The sequence below is a fragment of the Rhinoraja longicauda genome, chromosome 27, assembly GCF_053455715.1.
Source record: "Rhinoraja longicauda isolate Sanriku21f chromosome 27, sRhiLon1.1, whole genome shotgun sequence".
Classification (NCBI taxonomy): domain Eukaryota; kingdom Metazoa; phylum Chordata; class Chondrichthyes; order Rajiformes; family Arhynchobatidae; genus Rhinoraja; species Rhinoraja longicauda.
Genome location: NC_135979.1, coordinates 29,710,682 through 29,731,069, shown reverse-complemented (window position 1 = coordinate 29,731,069; position 20,388 = coordinate 29,710,682). Strand labels below are relative to the sequence as shown.

Here is a 20,388-nt window from a genome sequence, read left to right as displayed (position 1 = left end):
ACTGTGGCACAGAGGTAGATTTGCTGCTTACAGCGCCAGAGACCCGGGTTCGATCCTGACTACAGGTGCTGTCTGTACGGAGTTTGTACGTACTCCCTGTGACCTGCGTGTGTTTCCTCCGAGATCTTTGATTTCCTCCCACACTCCAAAGAAGGACAAGCTTGTAGGTTAATTGGCTTGGTTTAAATGTAAATTGTCCCTATTGTGCAGGATAGTGTTAGCGTGTGGGGATCGCTGGTCGGCGCGGACTCGGTGGGCCGAAGGGCCTGTTTCCTCGCTGAATCCCTAAATTAAACTGTATATTTAATAAATTGGGGGATGGTGATGCAAAGAAGGAACTGGATTATCTACATTCTTTTTTGGAGATTCGATTGTGAAGAAATGAATATATTAATTAACATGTAAATAATGATCAATTAATTAATTTAATATTTCGAAGGGGTTTACAACATGTTCACAGATATGACTTTTAATTTGAAACAACTGCAAAAGAACTATCGATGGAGATATTCAGAATGAGTTGTTTGATGACAGCTGGCATTGCAGGCAAGTTGGTTACTTCTGTTAATGCATTAACTCCATGCTGATAATTCTTTATATTCCCACATATCTCGTAGATCAAACACTCTCAATGTTGGTTCAAATTAGTTGGCTCGGTGGTCATTATTTCCCTAGTTACTCTGTGCTATACTGCTTACAATTACTCACACCATCCTAATTACAATTAATACAACACATTCACAGGTTCACAAGTTATTGGAGTAGAATTAGGCCATTCAGCCCATCGAGTCCACTCTGCTATTCAATCATGGCTGATCTCTACCTCCGAAACCCTTTTTCCTGCCTTCTCCCCATAACCCTTGACACCTGTTCTAATCAAGAATGTGTTTATCTCTGCCTTATAAATATCCACTGACGGCCTCCACAGCCCTCTTTGGCAATGAGTTCCACAGATTAACTAGCCTCTGATTAAAGAAATTCCTCCTCCTTTCTATAAGAGCGCCCTTTAATTCTGAGGCAATGACCTCTGGCCCTAGATGCTCCCACTAGTGGAAACATCCTTTCCACATCCACTTTCATTATTCTGTAAGTTTCAATAAGGCCCCTCCTTAACCTTCTAACCTCCAGTGAGTACAGGCCCAGTGCTGTCAAAGGCTCATCATAAGCTAACCCACTCATTCCTGGGATCATTCTTGTAAACCTCCTCTGGATCCTCTCCAGAGCCAGCACATCCATCATCCATTTGGTTAAAAAGTGTAATTTTCTTCAAGATTCCCAATGCTAAATAAATTCAAAATTTAAATTATATATTTGGGGTGGCACAGTGGCACATCGGTAGAGTTGCCGCCTTGCAGTGCCAGAATCCTGGGTTCAATCCTCACAATCCTGTCTGTAAGGAGTTTGTACATTCTCCCCGTGACCTGCATGGGGTTTCTCCGAGTGCTCCAGTTTTCTCCCACATTCCCCGTACAGGTTTGTCGGTTAATTGACATGGTAAAAGTGTAAAATCAATGTGGCGTAGTTCCCTGAGCAGACTGTCCTGTTTGCCTGGCAAAATGCCTCATCATTAGAACTCACCAACAGCACCCAGACTTGGCTGGCGGTGAGAGGTGACCCTCCCAGTCAGTTCCTTCCTGCATCATCAGCGTCTTAATACAGATGCACGCAGACATCGGGATGGCTGGTACGGAGAGGAAACAGTTGCCCACCTCTCCTTAGAGTATAAAAGTTGTGATGAGGGTCTGGAGAGTGATGCAAGGGTTTTTGTCATGATTCATTCATCCCGACCAGATCCATACCTGAAGGCTCTCTGATCTGTTCCCAGGGACATATTTGAAGACAGATATCAAGTACAGCTGGAGTATAAGTAGTGTAAGAAAATAACTGCAGATGCTGGTACAAATCGAAGGTATTTATTTCACAAAATGCTGGAGTAACTCAGCAGGTCAGGCAGCATCTCAGGAGAGAAGGAATGGGTGACGTTTCGGGTCGAGACCCTTCTTCAGTCTGATGTCAGGGGGGCGGGACAAAGGAAGGATATAGGTGGAGACAGGAAGATAAAGGGGGAACTGGGAAGGGGGAGGGGAAGAGAGGGACAGAGGAACTATCTAAAGTTGGAGAAGTCAATGTTCATTGGGCTGCAAGCTGCCCAAGCGAAATATAAGGTGCTGTTCCTCCAATTTCCGGTGGGTCGTCGAAGAGAGGAGGAGAACTTCTTCAAAGTAGTTTGTCGAAGAGAGAAGTACAGCTGGAGGTCGATCAACTCAGTAAAAGACACTCTTTGGTCCACAGACCTGTTGTTCTTAGGGCTAACGGAATCAAGGGATGTGGGGAGAAAGCAGGAACGGGATACTGATGTTGGATGATCACCCATGATCATATTGAAAGGCAGTTCTGGCTAGAGGTTCTGGCCTACCTCTGCACCTATTTTCTATGTTTCTATGTTTCGCCTTGTGCTAACTGTCGGGGAATGTTGCTGACTGGCCCGCTCCACACTGCAGGACTACGTGCTGAGGGACACACTGAAGCTCGGTGCAGCCAACACCAAAGATACTGGAGGAACAAGATGAACCGCTCCATCGAAATCGCCCATACTGAAGTGTAGTATGCAAAGGAGCGTAACGTCCGCCATTTTAGTAGGCAAAATCCACCTTTCGCTCTGCCTCTCGCAGTGTAATCAGTGTTTTGGGGGAACAGTATGTGTGATGACACCACTAAAATGCAGAATATATCTCATCTATCAATTCACAGACTTTTGTTATTTTTCTTTTAAAATGTTTCTGCAAGTTTCTGCCTACTAAAATGATGCCATGACACACTACGGTTTTTAGGGTCGAGTGGTCTATCTTGCTCTGCTCTATTATCTTTGGCCAGCACCAAGGCTTCACAGTCTAAGGTCCTTCCACTGCTGGACATTGGGGGGGGGGGGGGGGGGGTGGGCAGAGTCCGGTGGGGACACCCCTCAAACAGGGGAAGGTGTGTCACCCCAGGAGGCCACATGAGTGGCAAAGATGTTATGTTGTGCTTAAATATAGGCGTGAACACCACTGAGTGTGGTACTAATGAATCGATAGATGCTGAGAATGTCTGAGGAATTTTTGTACAGTTTTAATGTGTATGTATTTTTCATTATGAATAAAGTTTATATTTGGGGAAAAGAAAATCCTAAAACCCAAATAATTTAATGAGTTTCAACATCAGGTGACAAAGCTGTTGATAGTTTAACAGACAGGTAGGTGAAGATGTAGAGAAAGATTGTCAGTGTCTTGCATGACCCCAGTATCTCCCAAGACCAAGCACCATGTTTTATTTTTAGTTTAGAGATACAGCCCGAAACAGGCCCTTCGGCCCACCGAGTCCGCGCTGTCCTAACACACGAGGGACAATTTACAATTTTACCAAAGCCAATTATCCTGTACATTTTTGGAGTGTGGGAGGAAACCGGAGCAGCCGGAGAAAACCCACGAGGTCCCATGGAGAACGTACAAACTCCCTGCAGACAGCACCCGTGGTCAGGATGGAACCCGGGTCTCTGGCGCTGTGAGGCAGCAGCGCCACTGTTGTAAGATATTATTACAGGGCAGTTGTAGGACGTGAAATATTGCCCTATGAAATTTGTAGGCAGCGAAAACAAAATAATGCAAATGTCGGGTTGAAATAAAAACAAAAAGCTCCAGACAATCTTCACAATCAGTGCAATCAGTCATAATCAGTCATGTCCCAGTAATGAATTTTGAGGTGAAAGTGGGATAATTCTGTTGCTCTTTTACAACGTCGCTCTCATGTGTTGAATCACCTAAGCGCGCTGGCAGTGTCTCCAGTAACCTCGTGAGAAGTAGCCAGCCTCTGACAGTGTGACATTTATAGACAATAGACAATAGACAATAGGTGCAGGAGGAGGCCATTCGGCCCTTCGAGCCAGCACCGCCATTCAATGTGATCATGGCTGATCATTCTCAATCAGTACCCCGTTCCTGCCTTCTCCCCATACCCCCTGACTCCGCTATCCTTAAGAGCTCTATCCAGCTCTCTCTTGAATGCATTCAGAGAATTGGCCTCCACTGCCTTCTGAGGCAGAGAATTCCACAGATTCACAACTCTCTGACTGAAAAAGTTTTTCCTCATCTCAGTTCTAAATGGCCTACCCCTTATTCTTAAACTGTGGCCCCTTGTTCTGGACTCTCCCAACATTGGGAACATGTTTCCTGCCTCTAACGTGTCCAACCCCTTCATAATCTTATACGTTTCGATAAGATCTCCTCTCGTCCTTCTAAGCCTATTACAGCTACGTAATAACTATTACAACTATTTTTTTTAAACAGTTTGAAAACATAATTTTAAAACATATATAAAAAAAATAGTTTTTAAAGCACTGTTGAAGTGGCAGGCCGGAATAACTTTCTGGAATATACTTTAACTCATCACCCAACTGCAGAAATAAAAATAAGTTACAAGTCACTGGGTACTGGAGATCGTGGTTGATACGCATCTGGAATTGAAGCCGAGGCCATTGCAAATACTGCAAATACTGCAAATGACCCATCAGTCTGAAGAAGGGTCTCGACCCGAAACGTCACCCATTCCTTCTCTCCTTCACTCAACATGTGTAGGAAGGAACTGCAGATGCTGGTTCACACAGAAGGTAGATAGACACAAAATGCTCCAGAGATGCTGCCTGACCCGCTGAGTTACTTCAGCATTTTTTGGGTGTATTTTTATTGATCTGACTCTCGCTTGAAGAAGGAAGCCCCGGACTCGCTCGGGCCTGCTGTAACTACAGAGGTGATGGATTGTGCTGCCGCTTGAACTGTTCTCCACTTGGCGGCCAATGGAGGAACCCGTTCTCCAGTCGGCCCCGACTCTGAGGAAGCGCTCCGAATACACCCCGGGTCAGATCTGGAGTCAAATGAGATTCATTTCAATCAGGATTCGACCCGTGGGATGGGGCGGGTGATATTTAAAGTTTTATTTTACTTTGTAATGTTTTATTGAGTTCTAAATGTCTTACTATGTATGTTTTAGTGGAGCGCTGCTTCGAGTCTGAAGAAGGGTCTCGACCCGAAACATCACCTGTTCCTTCTCTCCAGAGATGCTGCCCGACCCGCTGAGTTACTCCAGCATTTTGTGTCTATCTTCGGTGTAAACCAACATCTGCACTCCCTTCGATGCAGGTTTAATTGTTGGATTTTAAAAATTATTTCCATCCAATGTAATTGTGTTTTTGCAAGAAAACTTCAAGTTAAGAGGACCATCAAAAGTCTGCGTCCGAAGTGTGTGTTTGTGGGCGAGAAGCGACCCATATTCAGGAAGACATGAGCCAATTTGTATTGACAGACACGAAATGCTGGAGTAACTCAGCGGGTCGGGCAGCATCTCTGGAGAAAGGGAATAGGTGACGTTTATAGGTCCCAGACCCCGGTCAGACTGAGAGTCAGGGGAGAGGGGAACGAGAGACACAGACGGTACTGAGGACAAATGAATGGACAATATGCAAAAACTAACGCTAATCAAGGAAATGCGGAGCCCACAATGGTCCATTGTTGGCCGTGAGCTCGGTGATACGAGTCACACAGACAGTGGAACTCAACAGGACGACAGTAAAACTAGTACGCTGAGTAGGGAGGGGGAAGGATGGAGAGAGAGGGGGGGGTGAAAGGGTTACTTGAAGTTAGAGAAATCAATATTCATGCCACTGTGCAGTAAGCTGCCCAAGCGAAATATGGCAGACACAAAATGTGGGGTAACTCAGCGGGACAGGCAGCATCTCTGGAGAGAAGGAAAAGGTGACGTTTCAGGCTGAGATCCTTCTAGTAGGAGGCGTTGTTCCTCCAATTTGTGTTTGGCTGAATTATGTTTTCCTCATCTCAGTCCTAAGTGGCCTACCCCTTATTCTTAAACTGTGACCCCTGGTTCTCGACTCGCCCAACATTGGGAATATTTTTCCTGGAATTATTCCAATCCTTTAAGAATTTGATATGTTTCTATAAGATCCCCTCTCATCCTTCTACATTCCAGTGAATATAAGCCCAGCTGATCCATTCCTTCTCTCCTGAGATGCTGCCTGACCTGCTGAGTTACTCCAGCGATTTGTACCAGCATCTGCAGTTATTTTCTTACATTCTTTCATCATATGTCAGTCCCGCCACCCCGGGTATTAAGCTGGTGAACCTGCGCTGCATTCCCTCAATAGCAAGAATGTCCTTCCTCAAATTAGGAGTCCAAAAGTCTGTGTCTGAAGGTATAAATGCAAAATAATCACAGTACAACTGGGGATAGGGCGATTGATTGCTGGAAGCCTTAAATTAAAAGATGTCGCAATGTGTCCGCCCAGAGGGAGATAATTGGATATCTCTCTTGACAATTGAGCTGTTGGCGTACTGAGCACATCATTTACCCACACTCACGCCAATCGCTCACTCACTGGATTTCCTTAAGCAATTATGTTACTTTTACAGGAAACAGTTGTTTGTTAATCAAGACCCACATCACCCTGGCCACGCTCTCATTTCACTCATGCTCAGAAGTGATAGGAACAGAATTAGGCCATTCATCCAATCAAGTCTACTCCGACAGTCCCCTAACACTTCCCCTCAACCCCATTCTCCTGCCCATAACCCCAACACCCGCTTTGATACAAAATCTATCTATCTTTGCCTTAAAAATATCCATTGACTTGGCCTCCATAGCCTTCTGTGGCAATGAATTCCACAATTTCACCACCCTCGGACTAAAGAAATTATTTCCCATCTCCTTCTTAACGTCCTTTTAATCCGAGGCTATGCCCTCTAGTGCTGGACTCTTCCACCAGTAGAAACACTCCAGCCATCGGGAAGAATGTATCGGCTCTGAACTGTAACGTCCATGTTCAGGAGCAACTTATGGTTATCATCAGGTTATTAAACAAAATGCTGGAGTAACTCAGAGGGTCAGGCAGCAACTTTGGAGAAAAGGGATAGGTGACCCACCTTCAGGGTCTCCACGCGAAATGTCACCTATTCCATTTCCTCCAGAGATGCTGGCTGACCCACTGAGTTACTCCAGCACCTTTGGTCTATCTTCGGGGTAACCCAGCACCTGCAGTTCCTTCCTACACCAGGCTATTAAACTCCGAACTACATAGTCTTGGGGGCATTTTGTTGGACTTTGCACTAGTCTTATTTGCATGAACTGTTTTTGTTGTTCATTGTGATGTTTACAGAGCACTTTGTTTACATATTATGTTATGCTGCTGCAAGAAAGGATTTCATTTGTTCCGTTTCGGGACATATGTCAATAAAACACTATTGTCTCTGAATTTATCATGACAGTTTTTAAACAAAGTAAATCGAAGAACATAAAAACAACGAGCTGTTGATGCAGGTTTACACCAAAGATAGACATAAAGTGTTGGAATAGCTCAGAGGTTCAGGCAGCATCTCTGTCGTAAAAGGATGGGTGATATTTCGGGTCGGGACCTTTCCTCAGATTTCCTCAGTCCCGACCCGAAACATCACCCATCCTTTTTCTCCATGGATGCTGTCTGACCCGTTGAGTTACTCCGGCGTTTTGTGTATATCAAAGTAAAAGGACGTTGTGTGTTGGAGGGTGGACTGATTGCTGCTTCATATTATCTCCAACAGTTTGACAGAGTGTGGACAAAACAAAACGCTGAAAAATGTTAAACTCTGAGTTGACGTGGATATCTGCAACGTTGCCTGGTTAGCAAGGGACTGCAGAGAGATACATAACGCTCTAGATCTCTCTACATTCACCGTCTATACCTCTCGTCTCCCTTTCCCCTGGCCCTCAATCTGAAGAAGGGTCTCGACCCGAAAAATCACCCATTCCTTTTCTCCAGAGATGTTGAGTTACTCCAGCACTTGAGTTACTTCTAATATGAGGCGCTGTTCCTCCAATTTGTGTTTGGCTGAATTATGTTTTCCTCATCTTAGTCGTAAGTGGCCTACCCTTATTCTTAAACTGTGACCCCTGGTTCTCGACTCCCCCAACATTGGGAATATTTTTCCTGCATCAAACCCGTCCGTTGAGTTACTCCAGCACTTTGTGTCTTTTCCGTGTTAATTCACGACTTTTAATTGTTCTGGTGGGGTGTGTTGACCAGAGGGTCTCTCTCTCCTCAGTGTGTGACCTGACCTGTGTTGTGTCCACCGCCAGGTGCGGCCAATGTAACACTGGAGATGGATTTCACTGACTTTCACGGTAAACTTTATTTCGCGTTGCTTTGCTCTACAATTTATTCAAAAGAGGGCGCTCTGAAACAAGAATACGTGCTGTGGAGACTGACTTCTGAGCTCGCATCCATGAATCTCTGTAATGTGTGGATTGGGACTTCATATTTCACACTGATTCTCTTTATATTGCGCAGTGGGTCTATAAATCTGAACACATGGCATGAATATGGAGCAGACACAAGTGAAACGAATTAAATCTCTTAGTTTAGAAAATGTAGACATTGTCTTTCTTCGCCACGTCAATAGTTGGAGAGTTATTGTGGAGGGGGTGGGTGGGGGGAAGGGGGGGGGGGGAGGGCATGACTCTGGCGCTGAAGGTTATTTTAACGCTAGCTCGACAGGTAGGCGGGAGCCGTGGTGGTGATAAAACTATTGGTCAATTTGTACGGCGGGTAAGAAAAGGCTTGGAGTTTAGAGTCGGCGGGGAAACGAAGGAGCAATTAAAAAGGGGGCGGGGAAGTTGAGGTCAGGGCGACACAAGAAGAATAGTTTTGGCAGACTGCGCTGGGAGGAGTGGAGAGTTTGTGAGCACGCATCCTGTGAAGAAGGTTTCCTGCCTCCCAGCGCCTGTATTTACCGCTGTTCGCAGCCAGAGCCCAGCTCAGAAGTTGTCAATGTGCAGCGTGTATCCCAACACCAGACAAGCGCCCAACACAAACGGCGTTTCAGCCACCTTGTTATGTGAATCCCATCACTGCGTGATTCCACTCACTCACTTCCAGCCACTGAAGTGGACACACGCTCCCCCTCGCGTCTGATTAAACGCCCACTTCGACTCATGTAGTATAAGAAGATAACTGCAGATGCTGGTACAAATCGAAGGTATTTATTCACAAAATGCCGGAGTAACTCAGCAGGTCTGGCAGCATCTCAGGAGAGAAGGAATGGGTGACGTTTCGGGTCGGTCTGAAGAAGGGTCTCGACCCCAAACGTCACCCATTCCTTCTCTCCCGAGATGCTGCCTGACCTGCTGAGTTACTCCAGCATTTTGTGAATAAATACCTTCACTTCGACTCGTGTCCTTGTTAGATGGGGTGAGGGCCAGTCTGGTCGACGGGGAGGGACATAGACTATTACCATTTGGACTATGTCGGTATGGTTTGTTTAGGGAGGGGGATGAAATAATTCCAGGTGAAACGCCACGACATGTAGACAGGTTCTAGACTGAGATTAACATTCCGATTGCGCTGGGACTCGAGTGTTGGAAGTTTTGGGAAAGGTCACTGAATGAAACTCAAGGAGCTTTTGGCCGCAAGAAAGCTGCCGGTGGAATTTGGAACCGCGGCATTAAATGCACAGCGAGCAGTGGAAGACGGAACAGTTAATAATCCACATACTTAACCCCCTTGTCCGTCAGTCAGTTTTACAGTCCCCAGTCGCCTTTCCCAGCAGATGCTTTTACCATCGTTGCATCTCCTCCCCGTTTGCTCTTTAATTTAGGATTGCGATCATTTCCACCCCCCCCCCCCCCCCGCCTGTCTGCGTGCCCGCTGTTCATTTTGAACTGGGTGGTTGGTTGTGTCGATTGGTTTGGAGCGAGATACTTTCAGTCTGAGCGTTCAGCTCCCACCATCCCTTGCAGAGTTATCGCTCTCCTCTCCTCTCCTCCTCAGCTCTCCTCTCCTCTCCTCTCCTCTCCTCTCCTCTCCTCTCCTCTCCTCTCCTCTCCTCTCCTCTCCTCTCCTCTCCTCTCCTCTCCTCTCCTCTCCTCTCCTCTCCTCTCCTCTCCTCTCCTCTCCTCTCCTCTCCTCTCCTCTCCTCTCCTCTCCTCTCCTCTCCTCAGCTCTCCGCTTTATTGGAATAAGTGGATGTGAGACGTGAAGATCATGTTCAGATTTCTGCGCTGCTCCGGGAAGCCTCCGCTCACTCCAGACACGAAAGAGTTTTAAGCCCCCCCCCAAACCCGATTGCGCCGTACAGCTGGACTGTGGGGCGGCGGGAGGAAACACTGTGTGCTGGAATCTTGCATTGAACACTCTTCATACTTGGGACCACGAGAGATCGCCGGTGCCTCCTTTTTGAGCATGATTTTGGAATGCAGGACGGGACTTATTTTTTACTTGTGTTGGATACGATATTCTCATGGGATGCCTCATGTTATTCGCATTGGTAAGGGTGTTTTGATTTTGAGATTATTCTGCTGGGGGTCCGGCGTGTGTGAATTCATGAGGGGTCTTGAGGTTTTTTTTGTTTGTTTCGCTGGTAACATTTTAACCAGGGGGGCAGTGAAAGAAGTGGTGAGCTTGGGGATGGGAGGAGAGGGGTGGCAATGTGAGACGGGGGTGGTGGGTGAGGGGGAGGGGGGGGTAGCAAGTTAATGCTTGCGACAACGTAGCAAAATTGCCAACTGTGAGCGGTGCACCTCATCTGTCCGCGTTACTGACACAGTGGTTTCGCTGCCACGCACGGACTTTAAAAACAAACAGAGTTAAAGGGAAATATTTGAAGATGGATTATCGTCTGTGTAATTGTGTTTAGCAAGGGTAAATGGTGGGTGGTTTCAAACGGAGCAGAAACGAGTCGTTCTGCTAAGGAGAAGTTTAGAGTCAACGTGGAGTTAGTGACCCGACGGAGGAAGCTCCCTATCGCCTCTGAGACAAACTCTGGGTCCAGTTTACAGTGGAGACGGCGAGCTCGGTTACAGCCTCTTTTATGTGCATTTAATTGTTGCTGTAAATAGAAGTGACAGGGTGATTACAGTTGTACATAATGTTTTATCGCTAAAATAATTAGATTATTGTGTGGCGCGTATATAAGAATAATGACCCAATGGACGAGAACATTAGAAATAAAGTCTCTAATTCAAGCAGAGAGTGTAAACGACATCTTCCTCGGTACAGGTCCGTGACTGTAAATTGTACACATGCAGGTTAATAGCCGAATCCGAGACCGATTTATAAGAGAGTGTCTGATTCGACTTGCAGTTCTAATGATTAATACAACGGTGCCGGGAGTAAAAATCCGAGTTGGAAAGACTGTGTAAAGATGTAGCGGCGGCCACGATGATGGATGGACAGGGAGCAATGGAATAGGAGAGGCAATCTGTCTTGGTGCTGTGTATCTAGTTCGGACAGACACTTACAGCGAGAGCGTGGCAGGGTAGTAAATATGCCAGATCCGTGCTCGCCCTGTCTCTCGGCGTGTCCCCCCTGTCTGTCCCTCGGCGTGTCCGCGTACAGGGCATCGCTCAGGGTGACTTGTTGGCTCGTGTTTCTCCCCCATCCGCGCCTCGTCGGAAAGGGAGAAAACTGGCGACAATGGAACTGTCCGTGGGAGTGCGAAGGGCGCTGCGAACTTTGTCCGGCTGCAATCAGACAACCGATCAATACGTTTGTGTCCGGCGGCTAATGGCACCGGACAAGTGGTTTGCCACTACCTGAACCGCAAAGCCCGAAGCCACTCAACATTAACACTGGAATTGTCCAGGCGTTCACCGATGCGAGCCGTCAGCGGCAGTGCCTTCGCCCTCTATTCAGTTCACACTCTATTGCAAACATCATCCACAATTTACATCCTGCGCACTTGGTGACCGGTATACCTGGAGGAGTATTCACCTGCCCCTGGCTAACAATAATCTATGCTACATATTCATTGAACAACATCTCTTTTAATGTCTCGTTATCACACCTTGCACTTCCCTATCTCTGCTACTCCCCCTTCCCCCGACTCTCAGTCTGAAGAAGGGTCTCGACCCAAAACGTCACCCATTCCTTCTCTCCAGAGATGCTGCCTGACCCGTTAAGTTACTCCGGCATTTTGCGCCTGTCTTCGGTGTAAATCAGCATCTGCAGTTCCTTCTACACACGGAGCATTTTCAATGTTCATTCCGAGTAGTTATGTGCAATCAACCAGGCAGCGAGACCGAGACCGAGACCGAGGGAGCTAGCTGGCTGATGGCAGCGGCTCTAAATACAGTAACTCGCGGTGTGACAGGACTCGGAAATAAATACCAGGACTCTCAGATTCTTTTTCATCCTTCCCCCTATTTCAGGATGTAGAGAATGGGGGTAAAGGCGCAAAATCAAACCATTCCCGAGTAAGGAAAGACTGGAGATGCAGATTGAAACTTGCGAATCACTACAAGGTCAACAGAGACGCGGAAATCCCCCCCCCCCCCCCCCCCTCCTCCCCTCCCCAAATAAACAATGCATTTTTAATAAATGTAATCTTTGCTACAATTTTCTATTGGTATATTTTGTACTGGAAAGTCGAATGTGGGTAATTTGGGGTGTACGAGATGCTTCGTCGATCTGATCCATACCCCACATTGTAAAGCAGGCCCAGGATTTAGCGTCTGTCTTCGGCGTAAAGCAGCATCTGTAGTTCCTTCCTACATTTTCAGTGTTCATTCTGAGTGGCTATCTGCAATCGACCAGGCAGCGAGGCCGAGACGTGAAAGGAAGGCCAGCATGCGACGTAGAACTGTGGGGTTAAATTGGAAACTATATATTGAAAATAATAACTCCAGCGTTTCGCGCCCTGGTATCATTCTGGCGATATTGACTCCGTTTCGACACAAAATGTCTCGTCCGCACATCGAGGGAGACTGGGCTACCAAATGCTGAACGTGGCTACAAGAGGTTTATAGCCAGCGGCACATATGGACAGGGAAGTGTAAGCCCAGTGTTTGAGGGTGACCGCTTACTTGTCACACTAGCTTTCACTACTCTGTGCCTTAGTTTATTAAATAAAACATTTAACAGTGCAAATAACGTCCGTGTTCATTGGGCCGAAGGTACACTAAAGTAAAAATAGACGCGAAATGGTGCCGTAACTCCGCGGGACAGGCAGCATCTCTGGAGAGAAGGAATGGCTCACCCATTCGATTTATCCAGAGATTCTGCCTGTTACTCCAGCATATTGTGTCTCTTTTTCGGTTTAAACCAGCATCTGCAGTTCCTTCCTACACATCCTGCGCACTAAAATAATTCCTCCAACCAACACACCCCATCCCTTGCATTGTTTCCCTCCTTCCTCCTCGCCACGTACAGTATTGCCTCGGAAGGAACTGCAGATGCTGGTTTACACCGAAGATGGACACAACGTGCTGGAGTAACTGGGCAGGACAGGCAGCGTCTCTGGAGAAAAGGGAACAAATAGGTTGACGCTTCGTGTCGAGACCCTTCCTCAGACTGAGAGGGAAACTGGAGCTATGAAAAAGTACAGAACAAATCGCAGCCGGCACCGACAACTCAAGAAAGGTGGAGCCCACAATGGTCCATTGTTGGGTGTGGAAGGGGTGGCAACGAAGGGAAACAGACAGTTAACTGGCAAGACGTCGAGGGTGAGAGAGGGACGGAGCGAGAGGGAATGCAAGGGGTATTTGTTTCGTGTTGCTGTGTGAGCGGTGGGACAATGCAGAGTGGGGAAGGACGAGATGAGCCTTGTGTAGCGAAGTCAAAATAAAACACACGTAGGCCTTTGGCCCAACTAGTCCCTGCTAGATGCCAGACGCCTATCTATCTGTACGAGTCCCATTTTCTACCCCTCGGCCTAAAGCCTCAAGCGCATTGTGTTTCAAGCGCTCGTCTGTTGTTCGTTGTCCATTGTAGTCCGTATACCCGCCCGCAGTCTATAGCGAGTTGCAAATTTCATCCGCTCTGAATGAACCACATTTCTTTGTCTTAAATCCCCACGTACTAAATGTTCTGCGTTGAACGTATCCCTCTGGTTATGGGCGCCTCTGGAGAGGCGACAGTATTTCCCACTGAATAGTCTACCCGTGCCCCTCGTAATGTTATTTTAAAAAGTGGATTGTGTCGGGATATTGAATCGTCGGAGGACTGGACATAAAGGCGCCGTATCATGCAGAACACAAAAAGTTTTCAGCTTCATCTGCCGGTAGACGGAATTCACTTACTGTGCAAGCTACAGATACGTCTAAAGTGGCTCTATTCTCCGGCTCACTTCAAGAGGAGGGGGATAACGCTTTATAATGCTGAACCCAAAGGTTCAGAGGCGCCAACATTCCTAATATGTCAAAGGTAGATCATATAGCAGATAACCAAGGACCGAATCCTGAAGAAAAAAAACGCCAATATTCTGGCAATAACTGCAATCGCCGGTCTCAGTTTGACACCAGCATTCACGGGCTGGGACGCGGTGACACTAAAGACTGCCAATCGCTGGAGGAGCTCAGCGGGTCAAACAACATCTGTGGAGAGATGAGGATTCCCCTCGGGACACTTCTTCAGATCGCAGGATCTGAAGAACATGCACATCACTGAAGTTAGACACAGAAAGCTGGAGTAACTCAGCGGGGCAGGCAGCATCTCTGGGGAGAAGGATCCTCTCCAGAGAAGTTGCCTGTCCCGCTGAGTTACTTCAGATGTTTGTGCCTATTTTCGGTTTAAACCAGCATCTGCAGTTCCTTCCTTCACATAGACATCACTGATCTCGCTATCTCGCCGTGCTCCACCTTCCGATGGCATTTTCTGCCCATCTGATATACACGGGCGGAGATCCCTCTGCACAGTGGGAACTCTGTCAGAGGCACACGAGGTATGAGTCTGGGTGACAAGTCTGGTACACGAGGCACGAGTCTGGGTGACAAGTCTGGTACACGAGGCACATGTCTGGGTGACAAGTCTGGTACACGAGGTATGAGTCTGGGTGACAAGCCTGGTACACGAGGCACGAGTCTGGGTGACAAGTCTGGTACACGAGGCACGAGTCTGGGTGGCAAGTCTGGTACACGAGGCACGAGTCTGGGTGACAAGTCTGGTACACGAGGCACGAGTCTGGGTGATCTCACGTTCGCTTAAAGACACGGCAGCAAATGCCATTGTGTGAGCGTTCGTATCCAGGCTCACAGAACATTGACCATATTTAACTTATTTCAATTGAGCAAATCAAGGTTGTACAATTATTTATTGAGCAATCAATCAGCTCCGCGTGCACCTGGGTCTAATCGATCTGTGAGCTCAGTAAGTCACAGCTCCAGTCCCTGCGCGCAGACTGCTAATCCCCCCCAATGTTAACTCGGCTAGTCGCCAGGTGCAACCCGCCAACACTTCAGAGGCAGAGTCTCAGGTGGATGAGTGGCGGCTCATATCGATCCGGCCGGCGGGAGGGAGCCCAAGAGCTCGGTCTAAATAATGCCAACGTCTCCGCCCCGTTTTACATTATGGACGCTCATCCTCCCTATCAGAGCCGAGACCTCGTCTTCCCATCCACTCACTCCACAGATGTTGCCTGACCCGCTGAGCTCCTCCAGCGATTTGTGCAGGAAGGAACTGCAGATGCTGGTTTACACCGAAGATAGACACAAAATGCTGGAGTAACTCAGCGGGACCGGCGGCATCTCTGGGTAGAAGGAATGAGAGGGTCTCGACCCGGTTCGTCACCCATTCCTTCTCTCCAGAGATGCTGCCTGTCCCGCTGAGTTACACCAGCATTTCGTGCCTCTCTTCCAACGATTTGCCGTCTTTGGTGTCACCATTATCCGGCCCACGGGCGCTGGTGCCAAACGGAGGCAGGCGACTGCAATTATTGCACTTCTAGTAGTTGGGTTCTGTCGCCGACTTTACGATCACTGATATTATACAAAGCGCCCGCTTCTCAAAATCATACCACGCGTCCCTGTGTATTACACATTGTATTTAAAAATGTTCTAAAGGGGAAAAAAATCTCCGGTCTCCATTAAGGCAAATGGGTAATTCTCAATGTAAGGTGACATTCCATTTGGTTTATTTTAATCCCATTTCAAACTCTCGCGTTCCCTCTGCATGTCTGACGGCCCCTGCTCTGCTCTGCTCTTCCCCGTCGTCGTCTGCTTGATTTATCCCTTCACATGCTTGTTCTCGCTTCCATTTCAATCTGTCACCCGTCTATTTATTACATTTCTGACCCCCCCCCCCACACTTTCCCATCAAGTACACATTCGTAAGGGGCAGCAGCTTCGCGTGTAGAAGTCCCAATCAGCGTCAGACCACAGGTCAAGGACACGGCGTATCTCATCTTTGGGGTGGGATGGGCTATCCTGTCACTAATCCTGTTACTAATTGGTATTCAGGTGAGCCAATGTTTGGGACAAGGGGGGGGGGGGGGGGGGGGGTGAGGATGGGAGGCCATCAGTGTCTGATAGGCTACAGAAGGGACCACAGACAATCAAAGTCAATGCCAAGGATGGCAAATGAATGCAGACCAGTTGGGTTGGGCAGGTCGAGGCGCGCTGGACCCAGTGGATAAAACCTCATGCGCCCATTCCGCACTCCCGGTGGCAAAAGAAAATCGTGAACAAAAAGAAAATCGTAACTTGAGAAAGGAGATGAGAATGAATTTCTTTAGTCAGGGGGTGGTGAATCTGTGGAATTCATTGCCGCCGACGGCTGTGGAGGCCAAGTCAATAGATATTTTTAAAGCTGAGATGGATATATTCCTGATTAGTGCGGGTGTCAGGGGATACGGGGAGAAGACAGGAGAATGGGGTAGAGAGAAAATGATAGATCAGCCACGATTGAATGGCGGAATAGACTTGATGGGCCGAGTGGCCCCATTCTACTCCTAGATCCGATGAACATTACACGAGGCGTTACCTACGCGGTCGTTCAATGTATTTATGGATATTCATAAATCGCAGTCCAGCGTTTCTGAGCCAAGAATGGCCAGTTGTTAATTTTAGTGGAAGACAGATGGTTCTTAACACGAGAGGGAAGACTAGTTTGGCTGCACCAAAGAAAGACTACAAACATTCAGTTGCCCCCAAAAAATTAATTGTCGCCGTCCTATTTATAGCCACGCGTGTTTTGGAGAAATGCAGATTAATCCTCCATTCTCATCTGGTCCATTCACACGCACTGAAAGGTTAATTGCCGAAGCACACAGCGTTCAGGCAGTCACGTTTTCAAACAAGGGGTTTTGTTTCAAGGCTCCGGTGCCTCATTAAGTTGTAAGTCTCCACGCTTTTGATGGCAATTAAAACGCACGCGACGAAACGCTTGGGCCGCAATGTAGTGTCCCCGTTAGTGAGTCGGGCCAGTTATTAGCACGGCTCGTTGTACTCCAGCGTGTGCCTTCAGCCTGGTGCTTCTCGGCGATTCTGTGCGGGATTAACCCGTGCGGATACTGGCTAATTTCAAAGGCTCAGGACTTGACTGGAAATTGTCAAGATCGGGGTCGTTTAATAAGACTCACAAACAGGCGGGGAGTGCTTCTTAGGTCGAAATATAATATGGCCCGAGACAACCGGGCAAGAATTTTGAAATCCCCCCCCCCCCAAAAAAAAGAAACACTAGTCCCCAAGTACGGAAAAAGTGATGTTAGATTTTGAAACTCCATCCTTTATTAACCACGTGTTAATGGGTTTTCTCTCTCCGCTGTAGCTCAAAAAAGGTCTCAAGGAGGGTCTCGACCCGAAACGTCACCCATTCCTTCTCTCCAGAGATGCTGCCTGACCCCCTGAGTTATTCCAACATTTTGTGTCGACCATTTCCTTTCAGAGAGACACACACACCTGGAGTAACTCAGCGGGTCAGGCGGCATCTCCGGAGGGAAGGAGTGAGTGACGTTCGGGGTCGAGACCCTACTTCAGACTCTGAACACGTCAGAATTCCTTCTCTCCAGAGATGCTGCTTGACTTGACCTGCCCAGTTACTCCAGCTTTTTGTGTCTATCGTCGGTGTAATTTAACCAGCATCTGCAGTTCCTTCCTCCACATCTGTTCAGCGCCAATTTCTTTGTTGTGGACCCAGCAAACTGCAGACGGTGGGATCTTGAGCAAGATACAAAGTGCTGGACAGGCGTCTTTTTTTTGGTCGGGATCCTATTTTTCCGACTGATGAGGTTGTGGAGAAGGGTCCCTACCTGATATGTGTGGGAAGGGTCTGCAACAGTGGAGCAGATGAAATGTGTAACAAGGAACTCTGAAGAAGGGTCTCGACCCGAAACGTCACCTACTATTTTTCTCCAGATATGCTGCCTATACCGCCGAGTTACTCCAGCATTTTGTATCTATCCCCACCTGAAATGTCGCCTGTCCATTTCCTCCACAGATGTTGCCTGTCCGGCCGACTTCCTCCACAACTGTGTGTCGTTTTGTTCGGTTCGTCCATTGCACTTTCCTGGGATTGTCCTCCTTTTAACTTCAATCACCGCCGTTAACCCAACAACAACCAGAATGGTCAGAATGGAGTCATAGGCGAGTCATTGAGTTGAGTCAGTGAGTTGAGGACAGTTTGTGGCCCGCCGCAATCTGGCAGGCGGGAAGTGGTGGGGGCGCGGCTTGTGGGGGTGGGGTGGGGTGAGGTGGGGACCACAGGGCAGGGCAGAAGGCAGGGTGATGGGTGACCACCGGGAGAACGAACTCAAGGAAGGGTGGGGGAATGAGGGCTGAAGAATGGGGAAGAATATTTGTTGCAGCGGGGCCGCTCTACACTAAACTGTCGTGAATTATTGGATACATAAGAATGAACGAATGAATGAATAAGTTTATTGGCCAAGTATGTGCATATACAAGGAATGTGCCTTGGTGCTCCGCTCACAAATGACAACACAAACATACAGTTAACAATTAAGAATAAAACATAACACATCAAAACAATAAGGATACACCATTATGGTCTAAACATGTGGGTGAAAATAAACCAGAGCAAAAAAGAAACTACAGACTTTGGTTATTGAGTAGAACTATCACTCGTAGAAAGAAAAGCTGTTTTTATGTCCGGCTGTGGCTGCTTTGACAGTCCGGAGTCGTCTTCCAGAGGGAAGTGCTTCAAAGAGTTTGTGGCCAGGGTGAGAGGGGGTCAGAGATGATCTTGCCCGCTCGCTTCCTGGCCCTTGCAGTGTACAGTTCATCAATGGGGGGAAGGTTGCAGCCAACAACCTTCTCAGCTGTGCGAACGATCCGTTGCAGCCTCCGGATGTCGTGCTTGGTGGCTGAGCCAAACCAGACCATGATGGAGAAGGTGAGGACGGACTCTACGATGGCAGTATAGAATTAGACCATCATTACCTGTGGCCATCGTTGCCTGTACCAAGGTACAGTGAAAAGCTTTTGTTGCGCGCTGACCAGTCAACAGAAAGACAATCCACGATTACAATCGAGCCATTCACAGTGTACAGATAGATACATGATAAGATACGTGACATCGCGTCAAATCCTTACAATGAACCGCACAATTTAAAATTCGGCTGTTAGGTCAAGCCTGCTTCGAAACATAAAATATAGCAACGGTGGAATGCGTTACATCTCATTATTTCTTGAACGAGCGGGATGCCTTCTTATGAATTGACCTACGTTACTTTAGTTTATTGTAGTTTGGAGATACAGCGCGGAAACAGGCCCTTCGGCCCACCGAGTCCGCGCGGAACAGCGATCCTCGCACATTAACGCTATCCAACACACACTGGGGACAATTTACAATTATATCAAGCCAATTAGCCCACAGACCCGTACGTCGTTGTAGTGTGGGAGGAAATCGGAGACACCGGAAAAAATAAATGGCTGATGGATACACAAATAAATGAATGATAAATGGTTTCTCATTTTAAACTCCCACATGGCATTTTTCCATAGACTGTCAGTGTTCTTCCATTGATTGGGTGGCTGATGGTCGGATATGTGCGATTGGTCTGGGAATTGACTGCCCCGATGTTTCTTCCGACTCGGGGATGTGCAAATCTAAGAACACAGATTTCTGTGCGTTATCTCCACATCTGATTTTTGACCATCGGATTAATGAAGGGTACCTCTTAATTATCAATTGTACGTGACATTCCTAACATGAGCGATTTTATTCTGGAGTCAATGTGAACACAACTACGTACCTCCAGTCGGAAGCCAAATCACTGGATGGATTTAAGACAGAGTTAGATAGAGCTCTGGGGGCTAGTGGACTCAAGGGATATGGGGAGAAGGCAGGCACGGGTTACTGATTGTGGATGATCAGCCATGATCACAATGAATGGCGGTGCTGGCTCGAAGGGACGAATGGCCTCCTCCTGCACCTATTTTCAATGTTTCTATGGCATCTTCCAAAGCAGTTTTAAATTTAGACTTTTGAAATACAGCGTAGAAACAGGCCCTTCGGCCCACCGAGCCCACGCCAGCACTATGCTACACGCCAGGAACATTGTACAATTTACAGAAGGCAATTAACCTACAAACCTGCACGTCTTTGGAGTGTGCGAGAAAATCGGAGCACCCGGAGAAAACCCA

At 47.5% G+C, this 20,388-nt stretch overlaps 1 protein-coding gene across 3 annotated transcripts in view; it reads left to right on the top strand.

Annotated features, from left to right (window-relative positions):
- The first annotated feature begins 10,042 nt into the window (after window positions 1-10,042).
- The window catches only part of LOC144606858 (glutamate receptor ionotropic, kainate 3-like), a 552,253-nt gene continuing 541,907 nt past the window's right edge, over window positions 10,043-20,388 (top strand). For all 3 annotated transcript variants that reach the window (XM_078423285.1, XM_078423286.1, XM_078423284.1), the window contains exon 1: window positions 10,043-10,340. In XM_078423285.1, coding sequence (XP_078279411.1) covers window positions 10,256-10,340 — 85 coding nt within the window. In that variant the 5' untranslated portion in view covers window positions 10,043-10,255. The remainder of the gene's footprint in view (window positions 10,341-20,388) is intronic.